Source organism: Aotus nancymaae, unplaced genomic scaffold (genome assembly GCF_030222135.1).
Source record: "Aotus nancymaae isolate 86718 unplaced genomic scaffold, 86718_ANA_hifiasm-v0.15.2.pri h1tg000079l, whole genome shotgun sequence".
Classification (NCBI taxonomy): domain Eukaryota; kingdom Metazoa; phylum Chordata; class Mammalia; order Primates; family Aotidae; genus Aotus; species Aotus nancymaae.
In genome coordinates, this window is record NW_026988494.1 from 21602223 (window position 1) to 21628348 (window position 26126).

General features: G+C 42.4%; 1 protein-coding gene and 1 pseudogene across 1 annotated transcript in view; both read right to left on the reverse strand.

Annotated features, from left to right (window-relative positions):
* Positions 1-11060: 11060 nt before the first annotated feature.
* Positions 11061-12200, reverse strand: LOC105705303 (podoplanin-like; annotated as a pseudogene).
* A 4431-nt stretch (positions 12201-16631) lies between these two features.
* Positions 16632-26126, reverse strand: part of TNFRSF10A (TNF receptor superfamily member 10a) — a 34138-nt gene continuing 24643 nt past the window's right edge. The window contains exon 11 of the mRNA XM_064368768.1: positions 16632-18357. Coding sequence (XP_064224838.1) covers positions 18023-18357 — 335 coding nt within the window. The 3' untranslated portion in view covers positions 16632-18022. The remainder of the gene's footprint in view (positions 18358-26126) is intronic.

A 26126-nucleotide genomic window follows, 5' to 3' on the forward strand; every position in this document is an offset into this window, starting at 1 on the left:
AAACTCCTGAACTCAGGCAGTCTACCCGCCTCAGCCTCCCAAAGTGCTAGGATTACAGGCGTCCCATATCTTATTTATTAAGTATCTTGGTCGTGGGAATAGTTTTGTCCAGTTAGGCAGTTTTATCTCATTTTAGGAGGTTATGTTATAGGTGGTCTTTCATCTAGGTTAGGCCTCTATATGGTGTGGACGATCAGTATTAAATAAGAGATATTTCTTTGGAAATGAAAGAAAAGTAAAGGTTAATTGATGGAGCAAATTATATAAGCCCAGTTTTTGAATCCAGAGGATGCTCAGTTGAGATTTCTAGACGTTGGGCTTGAAGCATCTTTAGATGGTGGAATAACAAAAAGTTGTGGAAATTGTGATGAATTTCCTGTTGTGTGGTTTATGTCAGGTGTTCTGGTGAAGTTTCTGAGCATCCCATATGGCCACAGCCATGAAAATTGTCCCTAGGCAAACTGTTATTGTTACTGAAACACCTGAGGATTGGTCTAGGTCCTGCTGCTTGAAACACAGAAGGCCAAACACTGAAGCAATGAATACTGCCAGGGAAATTTAGGAGTTTACATAGCAGGTAAGAAATGTAACCGTGTGTAGGAATACAGGAATTAGAGAGTGACAAGAAATGTAACCATGTGTGGGAAAAGAGCAGAGAGGGTTAAAGAAGAGAACTTGGTCAACAGGAAGCACGTGGTTGGTTAGGCAATCATGGTGGGCGACACTTTGGCGTCTCACTGTCCAGATGGAATAATTTCGGGAAGTTTCAGTTCCTTATACTGTCTGTGAGGCTTCATGGTGGGTTTTCTGTGAGAAGTAGAAAAATTCCTCTTTAAAGTTTCCTTTCTTATTAAAGAATAAATTATAAGTGTGCTAGTAACTCTTTGTTAAGCGCTATCCTATGTAGCTGTTAGACATTCCGTGCTTAGAGGCATGTAGTACATTCTATGTCCTTGTACTTTAATCAAGATTCTGTGCTGGACGTGCTCCCAGGCATGTCCCAGCTCGCCATTGCTTTTAACTGTTTAGAAAAGTTTTAAGTTGTTAGTCAAGTGGGTTTTGGTTTGGATTGTGAGGTCTGGCTCCAGCCAATGGAGATCAGACACAGCAGTAAGGATGACCCCAAATGCGTAAGGAATAAATATGTCTGCTTTTCCTTTGTTCATTGTACTCTCATGGCAAGATGGCTAGTGAGAGTACCCTTCCTACAATGCAGGAAGTAAAGTAAAACCGCTTTGCTGAGACATCCTTTGTCTCAGTGCTAATTTTTCTTTGTGGCACCAAGTATCTGTTTCCAACATTTTCTGAGAAAGGAACTTAGAGAGGACAAATGTAACTTTCTCATGTTTTAACACTGAAAGGGTCAATTTCTATCATTTTTCAAAGAAACCAAGATCGGTTCTATGAGACAATTGGACCGGTTTCAGTCCCTCCTTTCTACTTATTAATTCCTCAATCCTGGGGAACCTGGGCTTGGATCTTTCTGGCTGCTTCACACTGAGGAAGGGCATTGTGGGCACGTGTGACCGCGTGGCCACCCAGGAATCAGAGGTTAATCTAATCCTCCAGTTTTCTTCTGAAACATAATCTTCCTCTCTCCATCCCCCACTTCCACCAAAGATGAATCATAGCAAGACCATCTGTTGTTAATATTACACAAATATTTTGTTTAAAAAAAACAAAATTTTTACCCTTGTGTGGTGTACTATTAATGTTCACATTAATTTTAATAAGTTCTTACCAACTAATCTATCTAATTTTAATTAGTTTGATCATAATGTAAGATTTTCATAAACCTTCTATACTGTCTTACAATTTTCTGTTAAAAAGCACATCAATTTTCCAAGGAAACCCTGTTATTGTGGCACAGGGGCCCAGATGCTGGCCTTGCATCAGAGTGCTTTTGATTTTAATGCTTAATTTGTAGAAAAACTCTGAATTCATTTCATCCCTTGGAATCGGTCCTTACAATCTCACACACCCGTCTCTTCCAAAATAGTCCCTGGGCTTAAAGGAATTGAATAGTTTTCATTTCTGGTCCTGTGTCTCAAGAACTCACTTCATTTTGACTGTCACCTTCTGTGTCTGAAGACGAGGCTTTGACAGGTGCCAACGTTCAAGATTAAGCAAGAGTGGGTGCCTTTTCAGACCAGGAGTCAAAGTCCTTTAACTTGACAGCACAAGGATTAGTTAATAGGATTTTTTTTTTTTTTTTTTTGAGTTGGAGTCTTGCTCTGTTGCCAGGCTGGAGTGCAGTGGCACAATCTCAGCTCACTGCAACCTCTGCCTCCCGGGTTCAAGCAATTCTCCTGTCTCAGCCTCCCCAGTAGCTGGGACAACAGGCGTGTGCCACCATGCCCAGCTAATTTTTGTATTTTTAGTAGAAATGGGAGTTTCACCGTGTTGACCAGGATGGTCTCAATCTCCTGACCTCCTGATCCACCCACCTCAGCCTACCAGAGTGCTGGGATTACAGGCATGAGCCACCTCACCCGGCTTAGGATATTTATACTGCAGGAAGTCCTGGCATTCTCTCTAACATGTCCCAAATTAACCACGTCCAGTAGTTACTGCCTGCAGTACTTCAAACCATCATACTGAAGTGGTCAGGTTACTCCTTGCATGTGTCTAATTGCTAGCAATCTAGTGACAGAACTGTGCTCCGATGCGTAAAAAATGTGAGAGGTTTTATGCCAAACTTATCAAAGGAGGACAACTAACTTTTCTCTCCATTATTTAAAAAGAAACGGTAAATGCAGCCGGGCATGGTGGCTCATGCCTGTAATTCTACTTTGGGATTATACTTTGGGAGGCCAAGGTAGGTGGATCACCTGAGGTCAGGGCTTTGAGATCAGTCTGGCCAACATGGTGAAACTCTGTTTCTACTAAAAATATGAACATTAGCTGGGTGTGATGGCTCATGCCTATAATCCCAGCTACTTGGGAGGCTGACGCGGGAGAACCTCTTGAACCTGGGCGGCAGAGGTTGCAGTGAGCTGAGACTGTACCTCTACACGCCAGCCTGGGTGAGAGAGCAAGACTCTGTCTTAAAAAAAAAAAAAAACAAAAAAAATAAGGTAAATGCAGATATCAGTTTTGGAAATTCAGTATAAGGATAAATAATCTCCTTTCACTTAAATACTGTACAACAAAACAGGGACAGAGTAAGAACAAGCACAGAATAATTTCAACTGTTTCAAAACAGCATCATCACATCTTTCCAAGATTGTTAATCTGGACACAGTACTGACAACTGATTAGGTAAATTTCACTGCAACAATCTTCAAACTCATGCAACACTTGTACATATTTTATTTTCAAGTACATGCATGAAGGCCTAAATGTAATAAAAGGATTGGAATAAAAAAAGCACTAGAAAGTTGGCTGGGTGTGGTGTCTCATACTTGCAATCCAGCCCTCTGGGAGGCCGAGGCAAGTAGATCACCTGAGGTCAGGAGTTCAACGCCAGCCTGGCCAACATGGTAAAACCCCATCTCTATTAAAAATATAAAAATTCACTAAGTGTGGTGGCAGGTGCCTGTGATTGCAGCTACTTGGGAGGCTGAGGCAAGAGAATCACTTGAACCTGGGAGGTGGAGGTTGCAGTGAGCCAAGATTGAGCCATTGCACTCCAGCCTGGTGACAGAGCGAGACTCTGTCTCAAAAAAAAAATAAAAATAAAAAGCAAAAAAATAAAATAAGGCCGGGCGCGGTGGCTCAAGCCTGTAATCCCAGCACTTTGGGAGGCCGAGGCGGGTGGATCACGAGGTCAAGAGATCGAGACCATCCTGGTCAACATGGTGAAACCCCGTCTCTACTAATACAGAAAAATTAGCTGGGCATGGTGGCGCGTGCCTGTAATCCCAGCTACTCAGGAGGCTGAGGCAGGAGAATTGCCTGAACCCAGGAGACGGAGGTTGCGGTGAGCCGAGATCGCGCCATTGCACTCCAGCCTGGGTAACAAGAGCGAAACTCCGTCTCAAAAAATAAAAATAAAAAAAAAAAAAATAAAAATAAAATAAAATAAAATAAAATAAAATAAAATTGCTACTTAATCCAAGTGAGTGTCACTTAGTTTTAATAATGGTGAACACAAAGCAATTTTACAGAAATCCTAGTCAATATAAATTTGTTAAGGGCAAGGTTAATTTTTGCTGAATATTAAAACTTTGTACCTGTATCACAGTTTTTCTTCATTGTCTAAAGAAAAGGATCTGAAACCAACTTAAATTATTGATGGAATTAAATTTCCTTGAAAAGAAACACCGTTTAAACATTCTTCTCTCACTTGCTTTTCCAGATAACAAAATCAATAATGTACTTTTTCTGCTAGAGACTTTAAGCCTTTTATCTATTTATTTATTTATTTTGCCAAGAAGCTTAAAGCTCTTGTAGCTCTCGAGATCACCAGAGGTAAGCAAAAACAATCCAATTTTAAACGGCTGGTGTCATCTGTCAATTTTTGCAGGTCTGACAAAGGTAGCTTAGGAAGTTTACGTAGAGCAAACTGATGAACAGAAATGCATAGGAAACAAAGTGGCTGTTCCTAGAACCAAATACAAGCCTTCCGTTAGAAACGAAAACACGGCCGAATTCAGTGGCTTATGCTTGTAATCCCAGCTCTTTGGGAGGCCGAGGTGGGTGGATCACGAGGTCAGGAATTTGAGACCAGCCTGGCCAACATGGTTAAACCCCGTCTCTACTAAAAATAGAAAAATTAGCTGGGAGTAGTGGTGGGTGCCTGTAATCCCAGCTACTGGGGAGGCTGAGGCAGGAGAAGTGCTTGAACCTGTGAGGCAGAGGTTGCAATGAGCTGAGATCATGTCATTGCACTCCAGCCCTGGTGATAAGAGTGAGACTCCATCTCAAAAAAAAAAAAAAATTTACAATGTACTTATATAAATTATTGATGACATGCTAGGACTTTCTATTTTGTCCTAAATTTTCTTTTTTCGTTTTAATAATCATTCAATTTATTTTAGAATAAAATTTTATCATATAAGATCCTTTCTCATACAAAGTGATTCTCTTTTCTTTTTTTTTTTTTTTTTGAGACGGAATCTTGCTCTGTGGCCAGGCTGGAGTGCAGTGGTGAAATCTCGGCTCACCGCAACCTCCACCTACTGGGTTCAAGCAATTCTTCCGCCTCAGCCTCCCGAGTAGCTGGGACCACAGGCGCGTGCCACCACGACCGGCTAATTTTTTTGTATTTTTAGTAGAGATGGAGTTTCACCATGTTGGCCAGGATGGTCTCGATCTCTTGACCTCGTGATCCGCCCGCCTCGGCCTCCCAAAGTGCTGGGGTTACAGGCTTCTCTTTTCTTTTTAACTTTCATTACCAAAAATGCATCTTCACCACAATTTTCTTTCTTTTTTTCTTTTTTTTCTTTTCTTTTTTTTGTTTGTTTGTTTGTTTTAAGACGGAGTTTCGCTCTTGTTACCCAGGCTGGAGTGCAATGGCGCAATCTCGGCTCACCGCAACCTCCGCCTCCTGGGTTCAGACAATTCTCCTGCCTCAGCCTCCTGAGTAGCTGGGATTACAGGCATGTGCCACCATGCGCAGCTAATTTTTTGTATTTTTAGTAGAGACAGAGTTTCACCATGTTGACCAGGATAGTCTCGATCTCTTGACCTCATGATCCACCCGCCTCGGCCTCCAAAAGTGCTGGGATTACAGGCGTGAGCCACCGCGCCCGGCCACCACAATTTTCTTTTCTTTCCTTTTCTTTTTATTTAGAGATGAGCTTTTGCCATGTCACCCAGGGCGATTTTGAACTCCTAAGCTCAAGCGATCCACTTGCCTTAGCCTCCTACAGTACTGGGATTACAGGCGTGAGCCACCATGCCTGGCCAGATATCCGTAACTTTCTTCACATCTCTCTCCCCTACTTACTGGTTCCTTTCTACCTTGTTTCATAAATAACCTTTGCAAGTCCGTTATTAGAATTAACTTTGAGACTAGGAAGCAAAAAGTCCTGAACTGTCTATCAATAGAAAATATAAGCATTTTCTAGATGGGCTTTCCATAAGGAAGAACAGTCATACTGTAGGTTTTTCTTTCCCTATCTTGTAACCAGTCTAAGAAACAATATTTCACATTTTATCAAAATAATTCCCAGCCAGGTGCAGTGGCTCATGCTTGTAATCCCAGCACTTTGGGAAGACAAGGTAGGTGGATTGCTCAAGCGCAAGAGTTCAAGACCAGCCTATGCAATATGGCAAAACCTAATAGCTGCAAAAATACTAAAAAGAAAAAATTAGCCAGGCGTGGTGGCACATGTGTATAGTCCCGGCTACTCAGAAGGCTGATGGTGAAAGAATCACCTGAGCCCAGAGAGGTGGAGGCTCCGATGAGCCATGATCACACCATTGCACTCCAGCCTGGGCTACAGAGCAAGTCCCTGTCTCAACAATAATAATAATAATAACTCATTTGTTGTCTTTATTAGGTCTTTAGTTGCTTAGAAAAACTGAGATCTGGCCAGGTGCAGTGGCTCACACCTGTAATTCCAGCCTCTTGGGAGGCCGAGGTGAATGGATCATTTGAGGTCAGGAGTTCAAGACCAAACTGACCAACGTGGTGAAACCCTGTCTCTACTAAAAATACAAAAAAATTAGCTGAGCATGGCGGTGCATGCCTATAATCTCAGCTACTCTGGAGGCTGAGGCAGGAGAATCGCTTGAATCCAGGAGGCGGAGGTTGCAGTGAGCCGAGATCGTGCCACTGCACTACAGGCTGGGTGACAGAATGAGACTCTGTCTCAAAAAAAGAAAGAAAAACTGACATCCAAAAGGTTTTTTACATCCACATAACCCTCTGTATTGCCTAAGGTCTTTTGATAATCACTTTGGTTAAATGAGTGTGGAAAGTAAAAGTTCGTCTTCAAAGTTTCCTTTCTTGTTAAAGAATAAGTGTGCTAATAACTCTTTGTTAAGCCTTATCCTATGTAGCTATTAGACATGCTCATAGGCATGTAGCACATTCTATGTGTGCTTATCAGCACGTAGTACATTCTTTGTCTTTGTACTTTAACCAACATATCTGTGTTGGACGCGCTCACAGGCATGTCCCAGCTCGCCATTGTTTTTACTTGTTTAAAAAAGTTTTTTTTTTAAGATGGAGTCTCCCTCTGTCACCCAGGCTAGAGTGCAATGGCATGGTCTCAGCTCACTGCAACCTCTGCCTCCTAGATTCAAGCAATTCTCCCTCCTTAGCCTCCCAAGTAGCTGGGACTACAGTCACGTGCCACCACACCCAGCTAATTTTTGTATTTTTAGTAGAGCCAGGGTTTCTACTAAAAGATTAGTCTTAAACTCCTGACTTCATGATCTGCCTACCTTGGCCTCACAAAGTGCTGGTATCACAGGCATAAGCCACTGCACTGGCCTAAGAAAGTTTTAAGTTGTTAGCCAGTCAGGTTTTAGTTTAGATTGTGAGGTCTGGCTCCAGCCAATGAACCAATGGAGATCAGACACAGCAGTAGGGAAACCCCAAATATAGAAGGAATAAATATGTCTGCTTTTCCTTTGTTGACTGTACTCTCCTGGCTAGAAGGCTAGCGAGAGTACCCTTCCTGCAGTCCAGGAAGTAAAAAATCGCTTGCTGAGAGATCGTTTGTCTCAGTGCTGATTTTTCTTTGCGGCACCGAGCATCTGTTTCCAACATGAGTAACTATTATTTAACAATGACTATGGTTCTGTTTTAATCAAATGTTTTGAGCCTTTTTTTATTTTTTATTTTTTTTTCCTCTGTGTGCAGAGTTTCTGTCCAAGTCTCAGTGTGCGTTTGGAGCCTTTAAACCTTTTTAACAAACGTTTTCATAATGGAGTGCTAAATTAAATCTCTGACTTATTGCTGGGATTCATCAAAACCATAAAAATTAATCACCACAAGGTTAACTTCCAGTCAGATCATAGACTTCAGTGCCACCATCTCCAGCCCCTTAAAAATGTCTTTATCAGGCGCTGTTAACTAATGCTTGTGTGGTTAAGTTACAAGGCTTTGACTCCTGGGTACACATAGCTCACCTAAAGAAGGCACTGACTCCTGCCAGTCTCTGACATCAAACTCAAGGTAACCAAAGCCTGTCTTTGGACCCAGGCAAAGGCAACAATCCAAGTAAACTGCTTCTATGAGACACAGGAGTCAGAAGCATTTGAACCAGAACAACTTCATCTCAAATAGGAGCTAGGTAAAATAAGGCTGAGACCCACTAGGTTGCATTCCCAGATGTTTAAGGCAGTCTAAGTTACGGGATGAGACAGGAGGTCAGCACAGGATTCATAAAGACCTTGCTGATAAAACAGTTTGCAGTTAAAAAAAAACAAAAGCCAGCTAACCCCCACCAAAACCAAGAGAGCCATGAATGAGAATGACCTCTGGTCATCCTCACTGATACACTCACTGATGCCATGAGAGTTTACAAATGCCATGCCAATGACAGGAAGTTACCATACATGGTCTAAAAAGGGGAGGCATGAATAATCCACTCCTTGTTTAGCATATCATCAAGAAATAACCATAAATGTAGACAAACGGCAGCCCTCGGGGCTGCTCTGTCTATGGAGAGCCATTCTTGTATTCCTCTGACTTTACCAACACACTTGCTTTCACTTTATGGACTCGCCCTGAGTTCTTTCTTGTGAGAGATCCAAGAACCCTCTCTTGGGGTCTGGATCCAGACCCCTTTCCCATAACACAGGGACAGGCTTGTATTCAAAACCATTAAGATTCATTTAATCACTTTGCCTCTATGTAAAACAATATAATAAATTGTATGCCTTGACACTAAATAGTTTAAATGTTTAGCTACCTATAATTTGGAGCCAGGCAAAGGTGACAAAGTAAACTGCTTTTGTGAGACACAGGGACAGGCTTGTACTTAAAACCATTAAGATCTGTTTAATAACTTTACCACTATCTAAAATAATAGATTCTATGCCTTGATACTTAATAATTTAAATGTTTAGCTACCTGTAAGCTTCCTTTCCTGTCATTCTCTGAACCAGGCAGGGCTTATGAGCTTTTTGTTTAAAACATTGCTAATTCTTGGCTGGGTATGCTGGCTCATGCCTGTAATCCCAGCACTTTGGGAGGCCGAGGCGGACGAATCACAAGGTCAGGAGATTGAGACCCTCTTGGCCAACATGGTGAAATCCCATCTCTACTAAAAATACTAAAATTAGCTGGGTGTGATGGTGCGCACCTATAATCCCAGCTACTCGGGAGGCTGAGGCATGAGAATCACTTGAACACAGGAGGCAGAGGTTGCAGCGAGCCGAGATTGTGCCACTGCACTCCATCCTGGTGACAGATCGAGACTCCATCTCAAAAAAAAAAAAAAAAAAAAAAAAAAATTGCTAATTCTTTATATTTTGTTTTACCTCCAGAATTTAAAATTATTCTTTTCCTCCAGACCCAGGGACTATCACGGAAGAGGCATACATGTGAGATTTTAAGGGCCGCTCTTGAGGGATAAAATTAGTTCATAGCCTCCACATCAAGGACAGACACAGATGTCTCAACAGCTAAACAAAATGCTTGTTTTGTGTATAGCTGATTGCTACCAGCCATGATTATAGTAGCTCAATGTGTAGAATTGGTAGATAAGTCAATTTTATAACCTTGCCTTTTGACTTTTGCTTTTTGGCTCTGAAAACCGCTTAAAAGGGGTTTTAAAGTTAACGAGTGCTTGCCCATCTTCTTTCCCATTTGGACTAGAATGTATAATTGCCTGCAAGTCTTTTGACTCAATCCCTTGGCCACAAGGATCCTGAGGGACGTGATGGACTCGGGGCAGGTAGCCACACCATCCTGGCACTGATATGGAACAAAATAAAAGCTTGGCTATCGATACTCCTCTGGCATACCTTGACCAAAAAGGAGGAAGTATAAACTAAAAAATAAAATAAAATTCTAAGTCCCCTGACAGATTGAATGGACCTTCTCTTGGCCAAAGGAAATCCGAAAGGGACTGAGCCCAAGACAGGAACACTCGCTGAGCCCATGACAGGAAGTGGGGATGTGACATGCCTCACCGTACCTTCCCCCACTTTTTGGAATTTAGGCTCCAACTGATCAACATTAAAATTAAAAGAGAAGTCACAAGACTGACAAAATAGACTCTTCATAACTATAAAGTATCAAAGAGATGAGAGATCAATATTAAGCCCACATCCCTAACCCAGTAAAAATGAGATTTGACCAGATGCGGTGGCACATACCTGTAATCCCAGCACTTTGGGAGGCCAAGGTGGGCAGATCACGAGGTCAGGAGTTAGAGACCAGCTTGGTCAACATGGTGAAACCCTGCCTCTACTAAAAATACAAAAATTAGCCTGGCATGAGTGCCTGTAGTCCCAGCTACTTGGGAGGCTGAGTCAGGAGAATCGCTTAAACCCGGGAGGTGGAGGTTTCAGTGAGCCGAGAACACGCCACTGCACTCCAGCCTGGGTGACACAGCAAAAAAATTAGAGGTTTATATATCGGGGTGGAAATGTTACCGTGTGTAGAAAAATACGATTTAGGGAGGGGTAAAGAAGAGAAGATCAACAGGAAGCAGGTGGTTGACTAGACAATCATGACTGGTGTGGGATCTGGTATCTCACTGTCCAGATGCAGTGATCTCAGGAAGTTTCAGCTCCTGGATACTATCTGGGAGAACTGTTGGCTGGTTTCCTGGAAAGGAAACTCAGATAAGAATAATGTAACTTTCTCAAGTTTTTTTTTTTTTTTTTATGTAAGTGGCAGATTTTATTTTTCATACCAGAGGCTCAGATAGGATTTTGTTCTGCATGGGGGCTGGCTCTTGCTTTTGAAAACGCTTGAGCCTCTAGCACCATTAAACATCCTCAGTGTCCAGGCTGAGATATCCATATCCCAGAACAAAGCAGCCAATCTGAAGGATATGCATCACTGGAAGGAGGGAAGGCTCCCCATCATCCGAGGGAAGTGGAGGGGGCAAGTCTGGGAGTCACCAAGTCATGGCTGGAGAAGGATTTGGGTAAAGCCAAGTCTAAGGCTGCCCGTGGCCTACTTGGGAGAAACAAAGGGCCTTTGAGACTATAGACTTCCTGCTTGTGTTCTAAGATGGATGTCTTTGAAATGATTAATCTGGACCAACTAAAGGCAGTTGCTTATCAAGCATTATCCAAGTTGAGATTTTCTACTTGATTATGTGGTATACATCAGGCTTTAAAAGATAGATCAAACTAGACCGGAATGTGTACATTTCAACAGATCAGCAATTGCAAAAAGGCTGGTGCTATTTACTGACATGGCACTGGATCCAAGGACTCCGTGGTTATAAATATTTCCAGATTCCTTTGCATTTTAACAATAACAGAGAATGGTCAGACGGAGACACGTGATTACAGCATCTAACATCGATCCAATGGTCCAGTCTTTTTACAAAGCAGTTTATATAGTTTTGCTCCATTTTCTACGAATTTTGTCTTTCGAATCATCTTTTATAGAATGTAGATTCGAAAACATGTTTGAAAGGCAAATATTTAGAGGAGCCAGGCCTGGTGAACCGCCTTTCCTTCGGTTACTTTGGCAAGCAGAGAGATCACCACGGATTCTGAATGGAGTGGGCAAGCGTTCCACGGATCTTATTCTCCCACAAGCTCAGGGACGGGGCGCAGAGGAACAGAAACGGTCATTTTTCAGTGTGTTGGCAGCAGGGTGTAACCCTTCAGCTCTTTAGGGCGAATACCTTCCCGACATTTTGCGCATAACCACTACGATGATTCCACCAATGAAGTCAATGGCTAGTAAGACCCCAACTATAATTCCAACCAGGGTCACGGTTGCCAAACCATCTTTGTCAACTGTCATCTGTGTCTCTCCATCCACTTTCTCCCTGGAGTAACTGGTTGCCACGTTTGAGGTTGTGGTGCTCGGACTTCCTTCTTTGGGGTTTGCTGTGCTTTCTGGAGTTGGCAGATCCTCGGGGCCAATGTCGGTCACACTCTTGACACTCGTTGCCACCAGAGTTGTCAAGCCAGCCGTAGAGAGGTCTTCGCCAGCTCCTGGGGTCACCACATCATCATCTTTGGCACCCACCTGGCATCACAACGCTGCCTTCTGTACCTGGAGTCTCAATGTCATCTTCTGGCTGGCCCGAGCTGGCTCCTTCTGCCAGGACCCAGAGCGACGCGGTCCCCAGAACGAAGAGCAGAGCTGACACCTTCCACATCGTTCCGACGAGTTGCTCTCCTGGGGGCCAAGCAGCGAGTTTCTGCGATCGATGGGGGAAGATTTCAAAAGCGCTGCGGCCACAAGCCCAGCCTGGAGGAGCCCGACTGTGGGGGTCGGAGGGGTGGGAGCGGCAGCCCCGGCGCAGGAGGGTGCCCCAGCTTCCCAGGCACCAGGCAGCCGGAGGGCAAACTTTGCAGTAGAGCAACTTTCTCAAGTTTTAAGACAGAGGATCGGCAGGGCAGAGTGACTCATGCCTGTAATCCCAGCCCTTTGTGAGTCAAGGCTAGAGGATTGCTTGAGCAATCCCCTTTTCTTCAGTAACCAAAGACCCAGTAAGGACGATATGAGTTTCCAGAACACAGATAAGAAAAGCGTACTTTTCTCAGGTTTCTTTTTTTTTTGTTTTTTGGTTTTTTTTTTTTTTTTTTGAGACGGAGTCTTGCTCTTTCACCAGGCTGGAGGGCAGTAGCATGATCTTGGCTCACTGCAACCTCCGTCTCCCAGAGTCAAGTGATTCCCCCACCTCAGCCTCCCGAGTAGCTGGACTACAGGTGCGCGCCACCACGCCCAGTTAATTTTCTGTATTTTATTAGAGACCGGGTTTCAACATGGTGAAACCCCATCTCTACTAAAAATACAAAAAAAAAAAAAAAAAAAAAAAAAATAGCTGGGTGTGATGGTATGCGCCTGTAATTCCAGGATAGTCTCCATCTCCTGACTTCATGACCCACCCTCCTCGGCCTCCCAAAGGCATGAGCCACCTCTCCCAGCCAATTTTCTCAAGTTTTAAGACGGGGGATTGGTGGAGCAGAGCGACTCATGCCTGTAATCCCAGCACTTTGTGTCAAGGCAGGAGGATTGCTTGAGCAATCCACTTTTCTTCAGTAACCAAAGACCTAATAAAGGACAATATGAAGCATGGAAAATTATTTTGAAAAGCCGTAACATTTTTGTTCCTAAAGCAGATTATTTAATAGGTAAAACAAAACCTTTCATAGTTCTTTTTTCTAAGTAAAGCAAAAAAGAAAACCCATTTTGTCCTTGTTTTTCTTTGTTTGTTTTTTTAAAACAGAATCTTGCTCTTTCGCCCAGGCTGGAGTGCAATGGCGAGATCTTGGCTCACTGCAAACTCCACTTCCCAGGTTCAAGCGATTCTCCTTCCTCAGCCTCCCGAGTAGCTGGGGATTACAGTCACCTGCCACCACACCCAGCCAATTTTTGTATTTTTAGTAGACACGGGGTTTCGCCATGTTGGCGAGGCTGATCTCAAACTCCTGACCTCAGGTGACCCACCCACACACCTCGGCCTCCAAAAGTGCTGGGATTATAGGCGTGAGCCACCACACCTGGTCTATTTTGTCCTTTTAACAGAGAAATTCAAATTCTAGTTTTGTATCAGTTCACTCTCAATATTTAGGCTTATTTTTAAAAGTCATATAATAAATTCATTCCATTTAGTCAACTTGAACACGTATGATTCTCTCGTTTCTCCTCTTTCAACTTTTTATTTCTGCTGTAGTTTGCACGTGTTCCTCCGCCCCCACAAAGTTTGTGTGTTGGAAACTTAATCCCAAATGCAACAGTGTGGGGAGGTGGGACCTTTAAGAAATGATTATATCAAAAGGGTACTTCCCACATGCATGGATTAATACATTATTGTGGGAGTGGGTTCGTTATTGCAGAAGTAGATTTGTTATAAAAGTGAGTTTGGCCCCCTCTTGCACGCTTTCCCTTCCTCCCATGCATGCCCTCTTGTCCCTCCACCTTTCACCAGGTGATGAGGCCACAAGAAGGCTCTCGACAGATATGGGCCCCTTGACCTTGGACTTCCAAGCCTCTGGAGCAGTGAAAAATAAATCTCCATATTTAACTAAATCGCCCAGTCTCGGGTGTTCTGTTATAGTAGCACAAAACAGACTAAGACAATATCCATTCCGTTTTATGTTATTAATTGATTCATTCTGAAACAACATTTGAATAACTTCCAAACTAAAACAATATGTGTATTTTTTATTTTTAACAAACACCCATCTTTTCTGTCTCATAGTTTTTTATTTGTTTTTGCTTTTTTCGACAGAGTCTCACTGTGTCACACAGGCTGGAGTGCAGTTGTACAATATTGGCTCACTGCACCCTCCACCTCCTGGGTTCAAGCAATTCTCCCACCTCACCCTCCCGAGTAGCTGGGATTACAGATGCCCACCTCCATTTCTGGCTAATTTTTGTATTTTTAGTACAGACATGGTTTCAACATGTTGGCCAGGTTGGTCTCGAACTCCTGAGTTCAGGTGAGCCACCGCCTCAGCTTCCCAAAGTGCTGGAATTACAGGCATGAGCCACCACACCCAGCCGGTATATTTCACAGATTTCGAAGAAAAAATACATCTTATTTTTCTGTTATGCTTTGCATAAAATGTCACTTTTCCTATAACTTCTAGAAATTCTAATTACACTAATTTGGTTAATTTTTTTTTTTTTTTTTGAGACGGAGTCTCACTCTGTCACCCAGGCTGTAGTGCAGTGGTGGTGCAATCTCAGCTCACTGCAGCCTCCGCCTCCTAGGGTCAAGCAATTCTCCAGCCTCACCCTTCCGAGTAGCTGGGATTACAGGTGCATGTGGCCACGCCCAACTAATTTTTGTATTTTTAGTAGAGATGGGGTTTCACCATGTTGGCCAGGATGGTCTTGATCTCCTGACCTTGATCTGCACGCCTTGGCCTCCCAAAGTGCTGGGATTACAGGTGTGAGCCACCTTGTCCAGCCAATCTAGTTAATTAATACGAATTGTTAACTCTTAGTGACTTTAATTTCTAGTAAACACTAGAAAACTAGAAAATGTGCAATCATGAACTGTTTTCTTCCAAGTTTGCAAGTCCACAATTTCATAATTTCTAGAAACATGATTCCTAGAACAATTGGAAAATTGTCCTATGACACAGGACAGGAAATGGCAGAGGAAATGTTTAATAGGCCACAAATACCTTTTTTTCTTCTGTAATAGGTAGCCAAAGTTAACAAGTTCTAAATTTATGTTCAACAATAAATATTTCAGTATCATATTAATATTTAGAAATGATCTAGATATTCGATACATATTGCTATGGCTTGAATGTTTTCCTGCTCTGAAAATCATATTAAAATGAAATCCCCACTGAACAGTACTAAGAAGTAGGAGCTATAAGATACGATTTCATCTTGAGGGACCTGCCTTCATGAACAGATTAATCCTTCACAGATTAATGGGTTGTCATGGATGTGGAATAGTTATAATCTGTGCATGATAGGGTTTGGATCTGTGTGTTGAACTGCAATCCCAAGTGTTGGAGGTAGGGCCTGGTCTCTGTCTCCCAGGTAGCTGGGACTACAGGCGCGCACCACCACACCCCACTACCTTGTGTATTTTAGTAGAGATGGGGTTTCACCATGTTGGCCAGGATGGTCTTGATCTCTTGATCTCGTGATCCGCCTGCTTCGGCCTCCCAAAGTGCTGGGATTACAGGCGTGAGCCACCAAGCCCGTCGTTGTTTAAAAGTTCATGGCACCTCCCCCTCTCTCTACCTCCTGCTGTGGCCACGTGAGACAGCTCACTCCCCCTTTTCTTTCTGCCATGATCGGAGGCTTCCTGAGGCCTCCTAGAAGCAGAAGTTGCTCTGCTTTCTGTACAGCTTGCAGAACCATGAGCTAATTAACTGTCATTTCTTTATGAATTACTCAGGCTCAGGTATTTCTTTATAGCAATGCAAAACAGACTAATACAGTGTGGCTCTCTTACAAAAGCCCGTTTGTTTCTTAGTGTGTCCCCTTGCCATATAATGCCCTGCACCAACTTGGGACTCTGCAGAGAGACCCTGCACTAGTCTGTTCTCATATTGCTAGATATTATTACCTGACACTGGGTGACTTATAAAGAAAAGAGGTTTATTGGGCTCACAGGTCCACAAGCTGTACAGGAAGCATGAGGCTGGCATCTGCTTGGCTTCTGGGGAGGCCTCAGGACAGTTAGAATCACAGCAGAAGGCAAAGGGAGAGACAGCACTTCACATGGCCAGAGCAGGAGGGAGAGTGGGGAGGTGCCACACATTTTTTAACAACCAGATCTCATGAGAACTCACTCACTGTGACAAGGACAGTCCCAAGAAGAATGGTGTTAAACTGTTTATGAGAAACCTGCCCTCATGATCCAATCACCTCTACCAGGCCCACCTCCAACACTGGGGACTACAATTCAACATGAGACTTTTGTGGGGCCACAGATCCAAACTGTATCAGACCCTATCAGCAAGAAGGCCCTCCCTAGATTTGGCCCTTTGTCCTCGGACTTCCTAGCCCCACAAAACATAACACGTGAATTTGTTTTCCTTTGAAATTACCCACTCCCCACTCTGAGGTATTCACTTATAGCAAAAGAAAACAGACTAATACAAATAACCGTCATTTAACTTAGATTTTTAAGTTACCAAATATTAGATATAAAAAATTCTTAAAAATAGACATCTTATAAACATCGTATCAAAAAGATACAAGCATCACATAACACATAAAAACCATAAAAATATTTAAAAAATACAAATAACCACAAATTGAAAGTATGTGGCTCTTTTCAATTCTTTTTCCTTCTCGTGTTTCACGTACATCAAGAAATTGATCTTTTCCTTGTACATTTTGTTCCTTAGTTGAATATACAGTTTTAGGATCTTAAACACGTTAAGTGTTTTCATTAGTAAATCCAGGTAGTTGTACGTGTGCACTGTAAGTGTTGACAAATCTGAAGATTTGTCTGTTTTAATTAAACCAAGAAACTTCAACTACCTTTTTATTTACTAAAGATTATCTCAGATCAGGGTGAACTTGAAAAACGTTTAGGTAAGCTCCCATTTTTCTAAGAAAATACTTCATTTATGGGAGCAATTATTTTCTTCCTTAACTAAATCTTTGCATAGGTACCAAATAACACATTTGTTTAGGATGAGAGCTTACACCTCCAAAAAAAGTACTTTTATACAGAAACATCCAAATCTCCAAATGTACATGTACTTCAATTGTGACTTGAACTCAAGGTAAACACATAATTAATAAATTAACCTTAGCTTACTGCATGGCCACCATCTTATATGCTGTTCCCTTGACTGAAATGTTGTTATGAGGCAAACGACTGTATATGAGATGGGACTTATTGGAGGAATTAATGCATGTGATAAGGAACTTGAGAAGTTCCACGACAGCCCATCTGCACAGTAGAGACCCTGGAATGCTAGAAGCAGGGCTCAATTCAGTCCAAAAGCCTGAGACCCAAGGAAGCCAATGGTGTAATTCTCAGGTCAAGGGCAAAGTTCTTAGAACCTCGAGGGGGCCACTGGTGTAAGCCCTGGAGTCCAAGGGGTAAAGATCCAAGAGTTCTGATGTTCACAGGCAGAAGAAGAAGAGTGTCCCAGCTCCAGGAGATCAGATGGATTTGCTTTTCCTTTTTTTTCTTTTGAGATGGAGTCTTAATCTGCCGCCCAGGCTGGAGTGCAGTGGTGCAATCTTGGCTCGCTGCAACCTCCACTCCCTGGTCTCAAGCAATTCTCCTGCCTTAGCCTCCTGAGTAGCTGGGATTGCAGGTGCAGGCCACCATACCTGGTTTTTGGTTTTGTTTTTGTAAAGATGGGGTTTCACCATGTTGTCCAGGCTGGTCTTGAACTCCTGACCTAAGGTGATCCACCCCCGCTCAGCCTCCCAAAGTGCTGGGATTACAGGCGTGAGCCACTGCACCCAGCTAAGTATTTATTTTAAATAAACGTTTAAAAAACCTAATAAGTATTAACACCTAAGAGGAAACCTCTAGTAAATAGAGACTTTTTCCGAGACATGGGCAGCACCTGTGCCATCTTCCTGGTAGATGAACTTTCCAGAGTTCACCAGGAGGTCCTGAGTCCTCTCCTTTGCATGTCTCTCTCCCAGCATCTCCAAGGCATTCAGCAGGGCGTGGATAGAGGCGTTCCGTCCAGTTTTGTTGACCCATTTCGTCAACATTACGTACAAGGCATCCCTTGGGCCTGCTGCCTCAGCTCTGGCCACACAGATCTCATTTTCCGTGAGGTCCAGCTGCCTCATGAGCTGGTCCCATGAGTTAAAGGGCACGTTGTCTGTAAAGTGGTGGAAGCACTGCCTCAGAGCTGGGTGGAAAAAGCCACAGAGAGAGCCAGGTGAGTTGGGACTCAGTGCAGAAGGGGCAGAGGATCCCACATCAAGCCCAGAACCCAAGGGGAGAACCTGGAGAGCCCCCTGCATGGGCAAACCTGTAGCTTCATTGTCCACCCGCCTCCCATCCACAGGGGCCCACTCACACTGCCCAGCCTCCCTGGCACCCAAGGCGCAGAGGGGCATCAAGGTCACCAGAGAATCTGTCCTCAGAGAGGGCTGAGAACCCACCTGGGGAGGATAGATGGATGCTACAGAGGCAGAAAGCAAAATGAGTGAGAGCTCAAGGAAGCGAGAGAGCGTGGCTACAATGAGAGCTCAGAGGAGGGAGGCTGCCTGGGCTGCACTTGCCATGGGAGTAGGTCCCAGGGCGGCCACTTCTGCATTTGCGAAAAGCGCAGGGTCTGGGGCAGGGGACCTCTGTTTACACTCAGCTCAGTCTCATTCCCTGAGGTTGGGGCAGAGCTAGGTGGGGGCAATCAGACCCTGAGCAAGAAATGAACCTGAAGACAGAGCAACCCTGCCCACATCTCAGGACTACCAGGTATTAAATGGAATGAGATGTGTGTGCACACCACCATCCACAGGGATGGAAGGGACCAGGAATACCAGGCTGTTTTCTAACAGCCTCATTTAAAGAACATAAAATGAAACAAGTGACATTCATTTTAATGTATGGTACTGAATATATGTAAAATATAATTTAATATGCAATCAATATACAAAAACTGAAACTGACCCAATTATCCCATAGAAAGGTTTTTTGGTTTGCTTTTTGTTTTTTTGATAAACATAGAGATTGACCCTTCTGGTCTTTAACTGCTTGAAACTTACATTTATTTTATCTGAGTTACTTCCTCAGGAAAGACCTTCAGGCCTCTCAAAAAAAGTATCAAAGAACTGAAACCCACCAGATGACTACATCCAGACAGTGATGGGATGAGGGACCCCTCATTCATCTTGATTGTTTCCTTGCTGCATCCTAGTTCCTACTTCTTACACATTGTTACATTTCTTGCCTGCTACATAAACCCCTAGTTTTAGTGGGTCAGGGAGATGGATTTGAGACTGAGCTCCCATCTCCTCTGCTGCAGCACCTGTTAAGCGGTCTTGGCAACACTCATCTCAATGACTGGCTTTCTGTGCAGCGAGCAGCAAGACCTAGACTAAACCACTGGTGTTTTGGTAACAGATTTTGGTTCCCTGACTGGGGAAGTGTTGCTCATGGCTCTACTGCCATGGCCAAGGAGTCTCAGAAGCCCTCCTAAGCAGTTGCCCCCCTAATTTTGACTGGAGGTGAGTTTCAGTCTCTCTGTGGTCCCACTGCAGCTGGCCCCAACCACATTCCTGATTACCCCAGAAGAACTGCCTTTGAAATTTGATATTTGCATCTGGATAAGTGATTGTGCTTTTTGGGCTCAGACACAGGTTCTGCTTTTCTCAATTTGGGAAATTTGTAAAGGAATTTTCATTTGCAGGTTGAACAGGCCCAGGTGACTGTGAGAAGGAAGCACCCTGACTTTTTCAGTTTGGATACTCTTGGGGTTTTGTCTGTAATTGTGTGTTGTGTCGGAGAAAGTGAGTGTCTTTCGTGGGTACCAGACAGCAGGACTGGTTCCTCTGGATTTGAGAAATTTGAAAGAAAATTTTGGCTGGGCGTGGTGGCTCATGCCTGTAATCCCAGCACTTTGGGAGGCCAAGGCAGGCAGATCACGAGATCAAGATATCGAGACCATCCTGGCCAACATGGTGAAACCTCGTTCTACTAAAAATACAAAAATTAGTTGGGCATGGTGGCGTGCACCCGTAGTCCCAGCTACTCGGGAGGCTGAGGCAGGAGAATCGGTTGAACGCAGGAGGCAGAGGTCACAATGAGCTGAGATCTTGCCACTGCACTCCAGCCTGAGCAACACTCCATCTCAAAAAAAAAAAAAAAAGAAAAGAAGAAAATTCTGTTGGCAGGTTGATCAAGCCCAACGAAGCACCCTGACTATTTCAGTTTGGACACTCTGGGGCTTGTCTGGTGTTGCAGCAGTTCGATTGTGTTTTGGGGATTACCTGTATGTGTTTGGTAGACTCATGGGAAACTAGAATTCAGCAGACTTGGTATTACTGTATAATACTGTTTGGCCCCCAGTTGTTTGGAAACTGGAGTTTGCTGCTGAATGAGAAAGTGGGAAGGAGTTCCCTGTATTGAGGCTCTTACGTTGCTGTTCTAAGCAGGGTTGGGCCAGGTTAGTTGTTTCTAGGTGTTCTCTGTAATGCTGTTTGACCCCAGTGTTCTTTGGAGTCTGAGGAGGTTTGGCCCTTAAAAACCAAACTGCCATGGAAACTGCTTTACCTAAAATGTGGTTCACACCTTCACTGCATTACCTATTGGGACTAGCAAAGTTCAGCTATGTGAGCATATTTGTAGACTGGTGAGTTTATATTGCTCTCTCATGGCCAGAGTTCAAAGGTAAAAGCTATTGGGTCTTTGTGTCTTGTGTGTATAGGTCTAGACGTGTTTATGTGTATGTACATTTATACTATTATTATCATTATTTGTGACGGAGTCTTGCTGTTGCCCAGGCTGGAGTGCAGTTGCAGTATCTTAGCTCACTGAAACCTCTACCTCCTGGGTTCAAGTGATTCTCCTGCCTCAGCCTCCTGAGTAGCTGGGATTACAGGCATGTACCACCACACCTGGCTAATTTTTGTATTTTTAGTACAGACAGGGTTTCATCATGTTGGTCAGGCTGATCTCAAACTCCTGACCTTGTGATCCGCCCGCCTCAGCCTCCCCACAAAGTGCTGGGATTATAGGTGTAAGCCACTGCGCCCAGACTGTACATTTATTATCATTAAATTACATGTTGTGTCTACCAAATTGACTTATAGGTAAAAGAGTGCTCGTAAATTAAGTCAGTCAGTCCAAGCAATTTTCAAGTTCATGTGACTTAAGTAAATCCTTACTAAACAAGCTGGCTTTAAAATTATTGGTAAAATTAAAAAAAAAAAGAAGTGTCTCCAGAATTGTCAGCATACCTTTTTGTCTGGGTTTTATATTTGTCTCTGCTAGATATTTTGAGGTATCAGTGGCACAAAAAAATTGTAAGACTTTAAATCCAACCAAAACCAAATGATCTTTGAGTCAGTTTTTTGCTGAGTAAGATTAATTTAATGAACAGTTGAATCTTCTGAGTTATTGGTGAAAATACCTATATATTTAACTTTGAAGCTCTTGTGAGCACCTGCTGGTCACTGGCTATTAAAAAAATGATTGGCAGGGCACGGTGGGTCACGCCTGTAATCCCTGCACTTTGGGAGGTTGATCACGAGGTCAGGAGTTTGAGGCCTGCCTGGCCAAGATGGTGAGATCCTGTTTCTACTAAAAATACAAAAATTAGCTGGGTGTGGTGGCAGGTGCCCGTAATCCCAGGTACTCGGGAGGCTGAGGCAGGAGAATCTCATGAACCTAGGAGGCAGAGGTTATAGGGTTAAAGTGAGCCGAGATCATGTCACTGCACTCCAGCCTGGGTGACAGAGCAAGACTCCGTCTCAAAAAAAAAAAAGATTAACAAGGAAATAACTAACTTTAAATGATGGTGTATAGTATCTCAATTTTCAGAAGCAATCTGGATAAACTTAATGAAAGAACTGAGTAAATGTAAATGGAATACATGTTTTAAGTAAACTTTTCATGTAACTAAAAATCTTTAAATTACTTTTGATGTTCATCATTGGATATCTGAGTCATTTCCAACTATGAAAGTTATAAATACAAGGAAATACAGTCCAAAAAATTGTGGAATTGTTTTGTTTTCTTTTCTTTTCTTTTTTGAGGTGGAGTCTCCCTCTGTCACCCAGGCTGGAGTTCAGAGGTGCACTCTTGGCTCACCGCAACCTCCACCTTCTGGGTTCAAGCGATTCTCCTGTCTCAGCCTCCCAAGCAGCTGGGATTACAAGTATGTGCCACCACACTCAGCTAATTTTTGTATTTTCTGTAAAGACAGGGTTTCACCATCTTGGTCAGGTTGGTCTTGAATTCCTGGCCTCAGGTAAGCCACCCCATTTGGCCAGAATAGTTTTCATCTATAAAATGTTAATATCTGATTTCTATGCTAATATGCTAATATCAAGATTTCTTGCTTTCTAGGGTTTCAGTAAAATTTAAGGTTACTACAAATAAAAATTATAGTTAATATGTAATTGTGTGTATAAAACAGGCCAAAAAAGATGTGTTATTAATGAGAAAAATAATTTTGTCTAATTCAGAAGTTAACTAAAAGTTAATTCAAATTATGGACTTGAAAAAGATGATTTATGAAACAAGGTAGTAAGAAACCAGTTTGTAGGAAGAGAGATGTAAAGAAAATTATAAATATGAAGATGTATTTTTGGTAAAGAAAGTTACACAGAAAAGATAATAATTTTGTATGAGAAAAGATCTTGTATGGTAATTTTTTTGTCCTAGAGTAAAATGACTGGTTATTTAAAGAAGAGAAGGAGGAAAAGAAAAAAATCTGGGACTGTATGGAAAGCCCAGGCATGTCATAGATAGTCTGTGTAAATTACATGTAGTTTTTTTCTGTTTCTCTGTGTGTCTCTTTTCATGCACATACAGAGAAATAGAAAGCTGAAACAGTTTAGATAATAAAATATTCTTTAAAACCTGATAGAAGATTGGAGAAATTTGGCTAATTAACATTTTCCTAGTTAAAGCTCTTAGTCTTGATAAAGATAAAATAAGAAATACTGTAAAGAAATGCATTGGCAGTTTGGCTTTTTTTTTTTTTTTAAGATGGAGTCTCCCTCTGTCTACAGGCTGGAGTGCAGTGGCACAATCTTGGCTCACTGCAACCTCCCCCTCCTGGGTTCAAGTAATTCTCCTGTCTCAGCCTCCTGAGTAGCTGGGACTACAGGCATGCGCCCAGCTAATTTTTTTGTATTTTTAGTAGAAACGGTGTTTCACCATGTTGGCCAGGATGGTCTCAATCTCTTGACCTTGTGATCTGCCCACTTTGGCCTCCCAAAGTGTTGGGATTACAGGCATGAGCCACTGTGCCCTGCTACAATTCTTTTTTAATATAGATAAGCATGAAGCCAGATTTAGTGTAGAGCCAAAAATTTTGCATACCTGTTTGCATTGCTCCACACTGTATTTGCTATTTTGCACAGATAGCACTAGGACTCAAGTACTTACTAGCCATGTGTAAAGTGAGTTTCACGTTTGCATTGCTTCACACTGTATTTGCTATTTTGCATGGAGGTAGTACTAGCACTAAAGTACTTACTGGTCACGTAAAATAAGCGTCTTAATTACTCACATACATGTTTGCATTGCTTCACACTATCTTTGCTATTTCGCATAGGTAGCACAAGTACTAAAGTACTTATTGACCATGTAACTAAAGTGAATTTCTTAATTGCACAAAATATATCATGATATTGGCGGACTTAAAAATAATAAATTATGTATCAGGAATCAAATATTCATCATGTAGGTTTTCTAAAGGCTCTGGGTAACAGTGCAGCCTACAAGGTAAACTGAGTAGCAGAAAAATTTGGGGTTGGTGTTGTGTTCATTTTTGCTTCTAATTTTCATTTATTTGCTGTTTGTTCTCCTTTGGGTTTTACTTCTTTCTCTCTCTCTCTCTCTCTCTCTCTGTCTCTCTGTCTCTCTCTCCATATATGCATATAGTATATAAAACCATTGATATTTTAGTTTCTAATGGAAGGCTTTTATTTGGTTCTATGAAGAGTCACTTTGTTTCCCATGCATTTCCAGCATTCCATTCTTTGCTCTATTTATCTAAATTTCCTAAGCTACATTTGTCCAGCTTTCAAAAATTGATAGAGGACACCAGCCATTTAAATTTTGGTTGGTTTTCCTTACCTCTGAGGATCAAGAGAGCTACAAGAGATTTAAGGTTCTGGCAAAAAATAAAAATAAAAGACTTATTTTTACAAGTTTGGAGCAGAAATAGTACATTATGTATTTTGCTATTTGGAAAAGTAGGTGAGAGCAGAAATGTTTAAATGGTGTTTATTTCCAAGGTAATTCAATTTGGTCAATAATTTGAATTGACTGCAGATGTCCAAGAGAGACATATTAGACTTATTAGTTATTCTAGAATTACGCAGGAAGCACTGTCACATCTGAGGTGATGTTTAGCTTCCTTTGGGTTATGCGTACAGAGAAACGTTAATATGTGTTCCGCGATTCTACAGCATTCCTGAAATTCTGAGTTGTCTTAATATATATTATCAGTAATAATTATTATGTTAAATCATTCTATGTCACAGAAATAACCAAACTCCTTTGTCTATTGTGTCTTTGACTAGGGCTGTCCTAAGATTTTGTCATCCACAATTGACGTTTTGCTTTGATCCACCTAAAAAAAAGGGGGGCTTCTAATCAGCTACAGTCCAGGGCTTGCTTTTATAGGGGAGTTCATGAAAATGACTTTTGAATGAAGGTTTCTGATAACTGTGGAGATTGTTGTCATTGGATTACAGAGAAAACTTCTAGTGCAGTCATTGAAAGACCAATGTGTGCCCAGGCACAGTGGCTCATGTCTGTAATCCCAGCACTTTGGGAGGCCAAGGCAGGTGAACTACTTGAGGCCAGGAGTTTGAGACCAGCCTGGCGAATGTGGCAAAACTGTCGCTACTAAAAATACAAAAGGTACCCGGGTGTGGTGGGACACACCTGTGGTCCCAGCTACTCGGGAGGCTGAGGTGTGAGAATTTCTAGAACCCAGGAGGTGGAGGTTGCAGTGAGGTGACATCACATCACTGCACTCCAGCTTGGGTGACAGAGTGAGACTCCATCTCAAAAAAAAAAAAAAAAAGACAGACTGATGTGTTCATAAAGATTGTGATTGTTAACCAAACACGAAGCAGGGCAGGAGTTGATTGCGAAGACTGAACTAATAGAGAACTGAAATAATTTTTATGGCTCTAAGTATACTTTAAGTATATCGATTACTTTTGTAAATAGAATTTGAGGCATATTTCTCTCTCTGCCTAATTTCCCCAGAATTTGTAAACTATTTGTGACTATTAATCCACGGCAATGTGTTTGTTTGCATATGGTTGATAACAAAATGTTTTTACAATGGAACACAGTTGGAGAAAATGGTTATTTTCCAAGAACTTTGATTGCAAAGGCCTTGTGAGAGGTTCCAACAAAGCCAGCTTAGGAGAGCCTATGTGGACAGTGAGTTTTGCTGTACTTTGTGTGGGTAAACAGGCCATGTATATGGAACTAACTTACTTTGCAGGTACACTGGTCCCACTATAATTTGTCTTTGGTGGAAGTGGGGCCGAGAGAGAGAGAGACTGAGTTCCAGAAGAAACACAGTCCTCTAGTATTAGATTAACCTTTGATTCCTGGGTGGCCACGAGGTCACCCACAGTATGAAGCTTCCCACAATGCCCCTCTTCAGCCATGAAGCAGCCAGAAAGATCCAGGACCAGATTCCCCATGACTGGGGGATTGATAAAGAGAAAGGGAGAAGTGAAATCAATCCAACAGTTCCATCAAAAGAGTTTTTGTTTGTTTGTTTTTTAAATAAACAAAGAAATTGACCTTTCTGTTCTTAAAGCTCAAATCTTACATTTGTTTTATCTGATTTCCTTTTTCAGGAAATGACCTTCTGGCCTCTCAAAAAAATTGTCAAAGAACTGAAACTCACAAGATCACTACATCCAGTGGGATGCTGGACCCCTCATTCATTTTGATTGCTTCCTTGCCCCT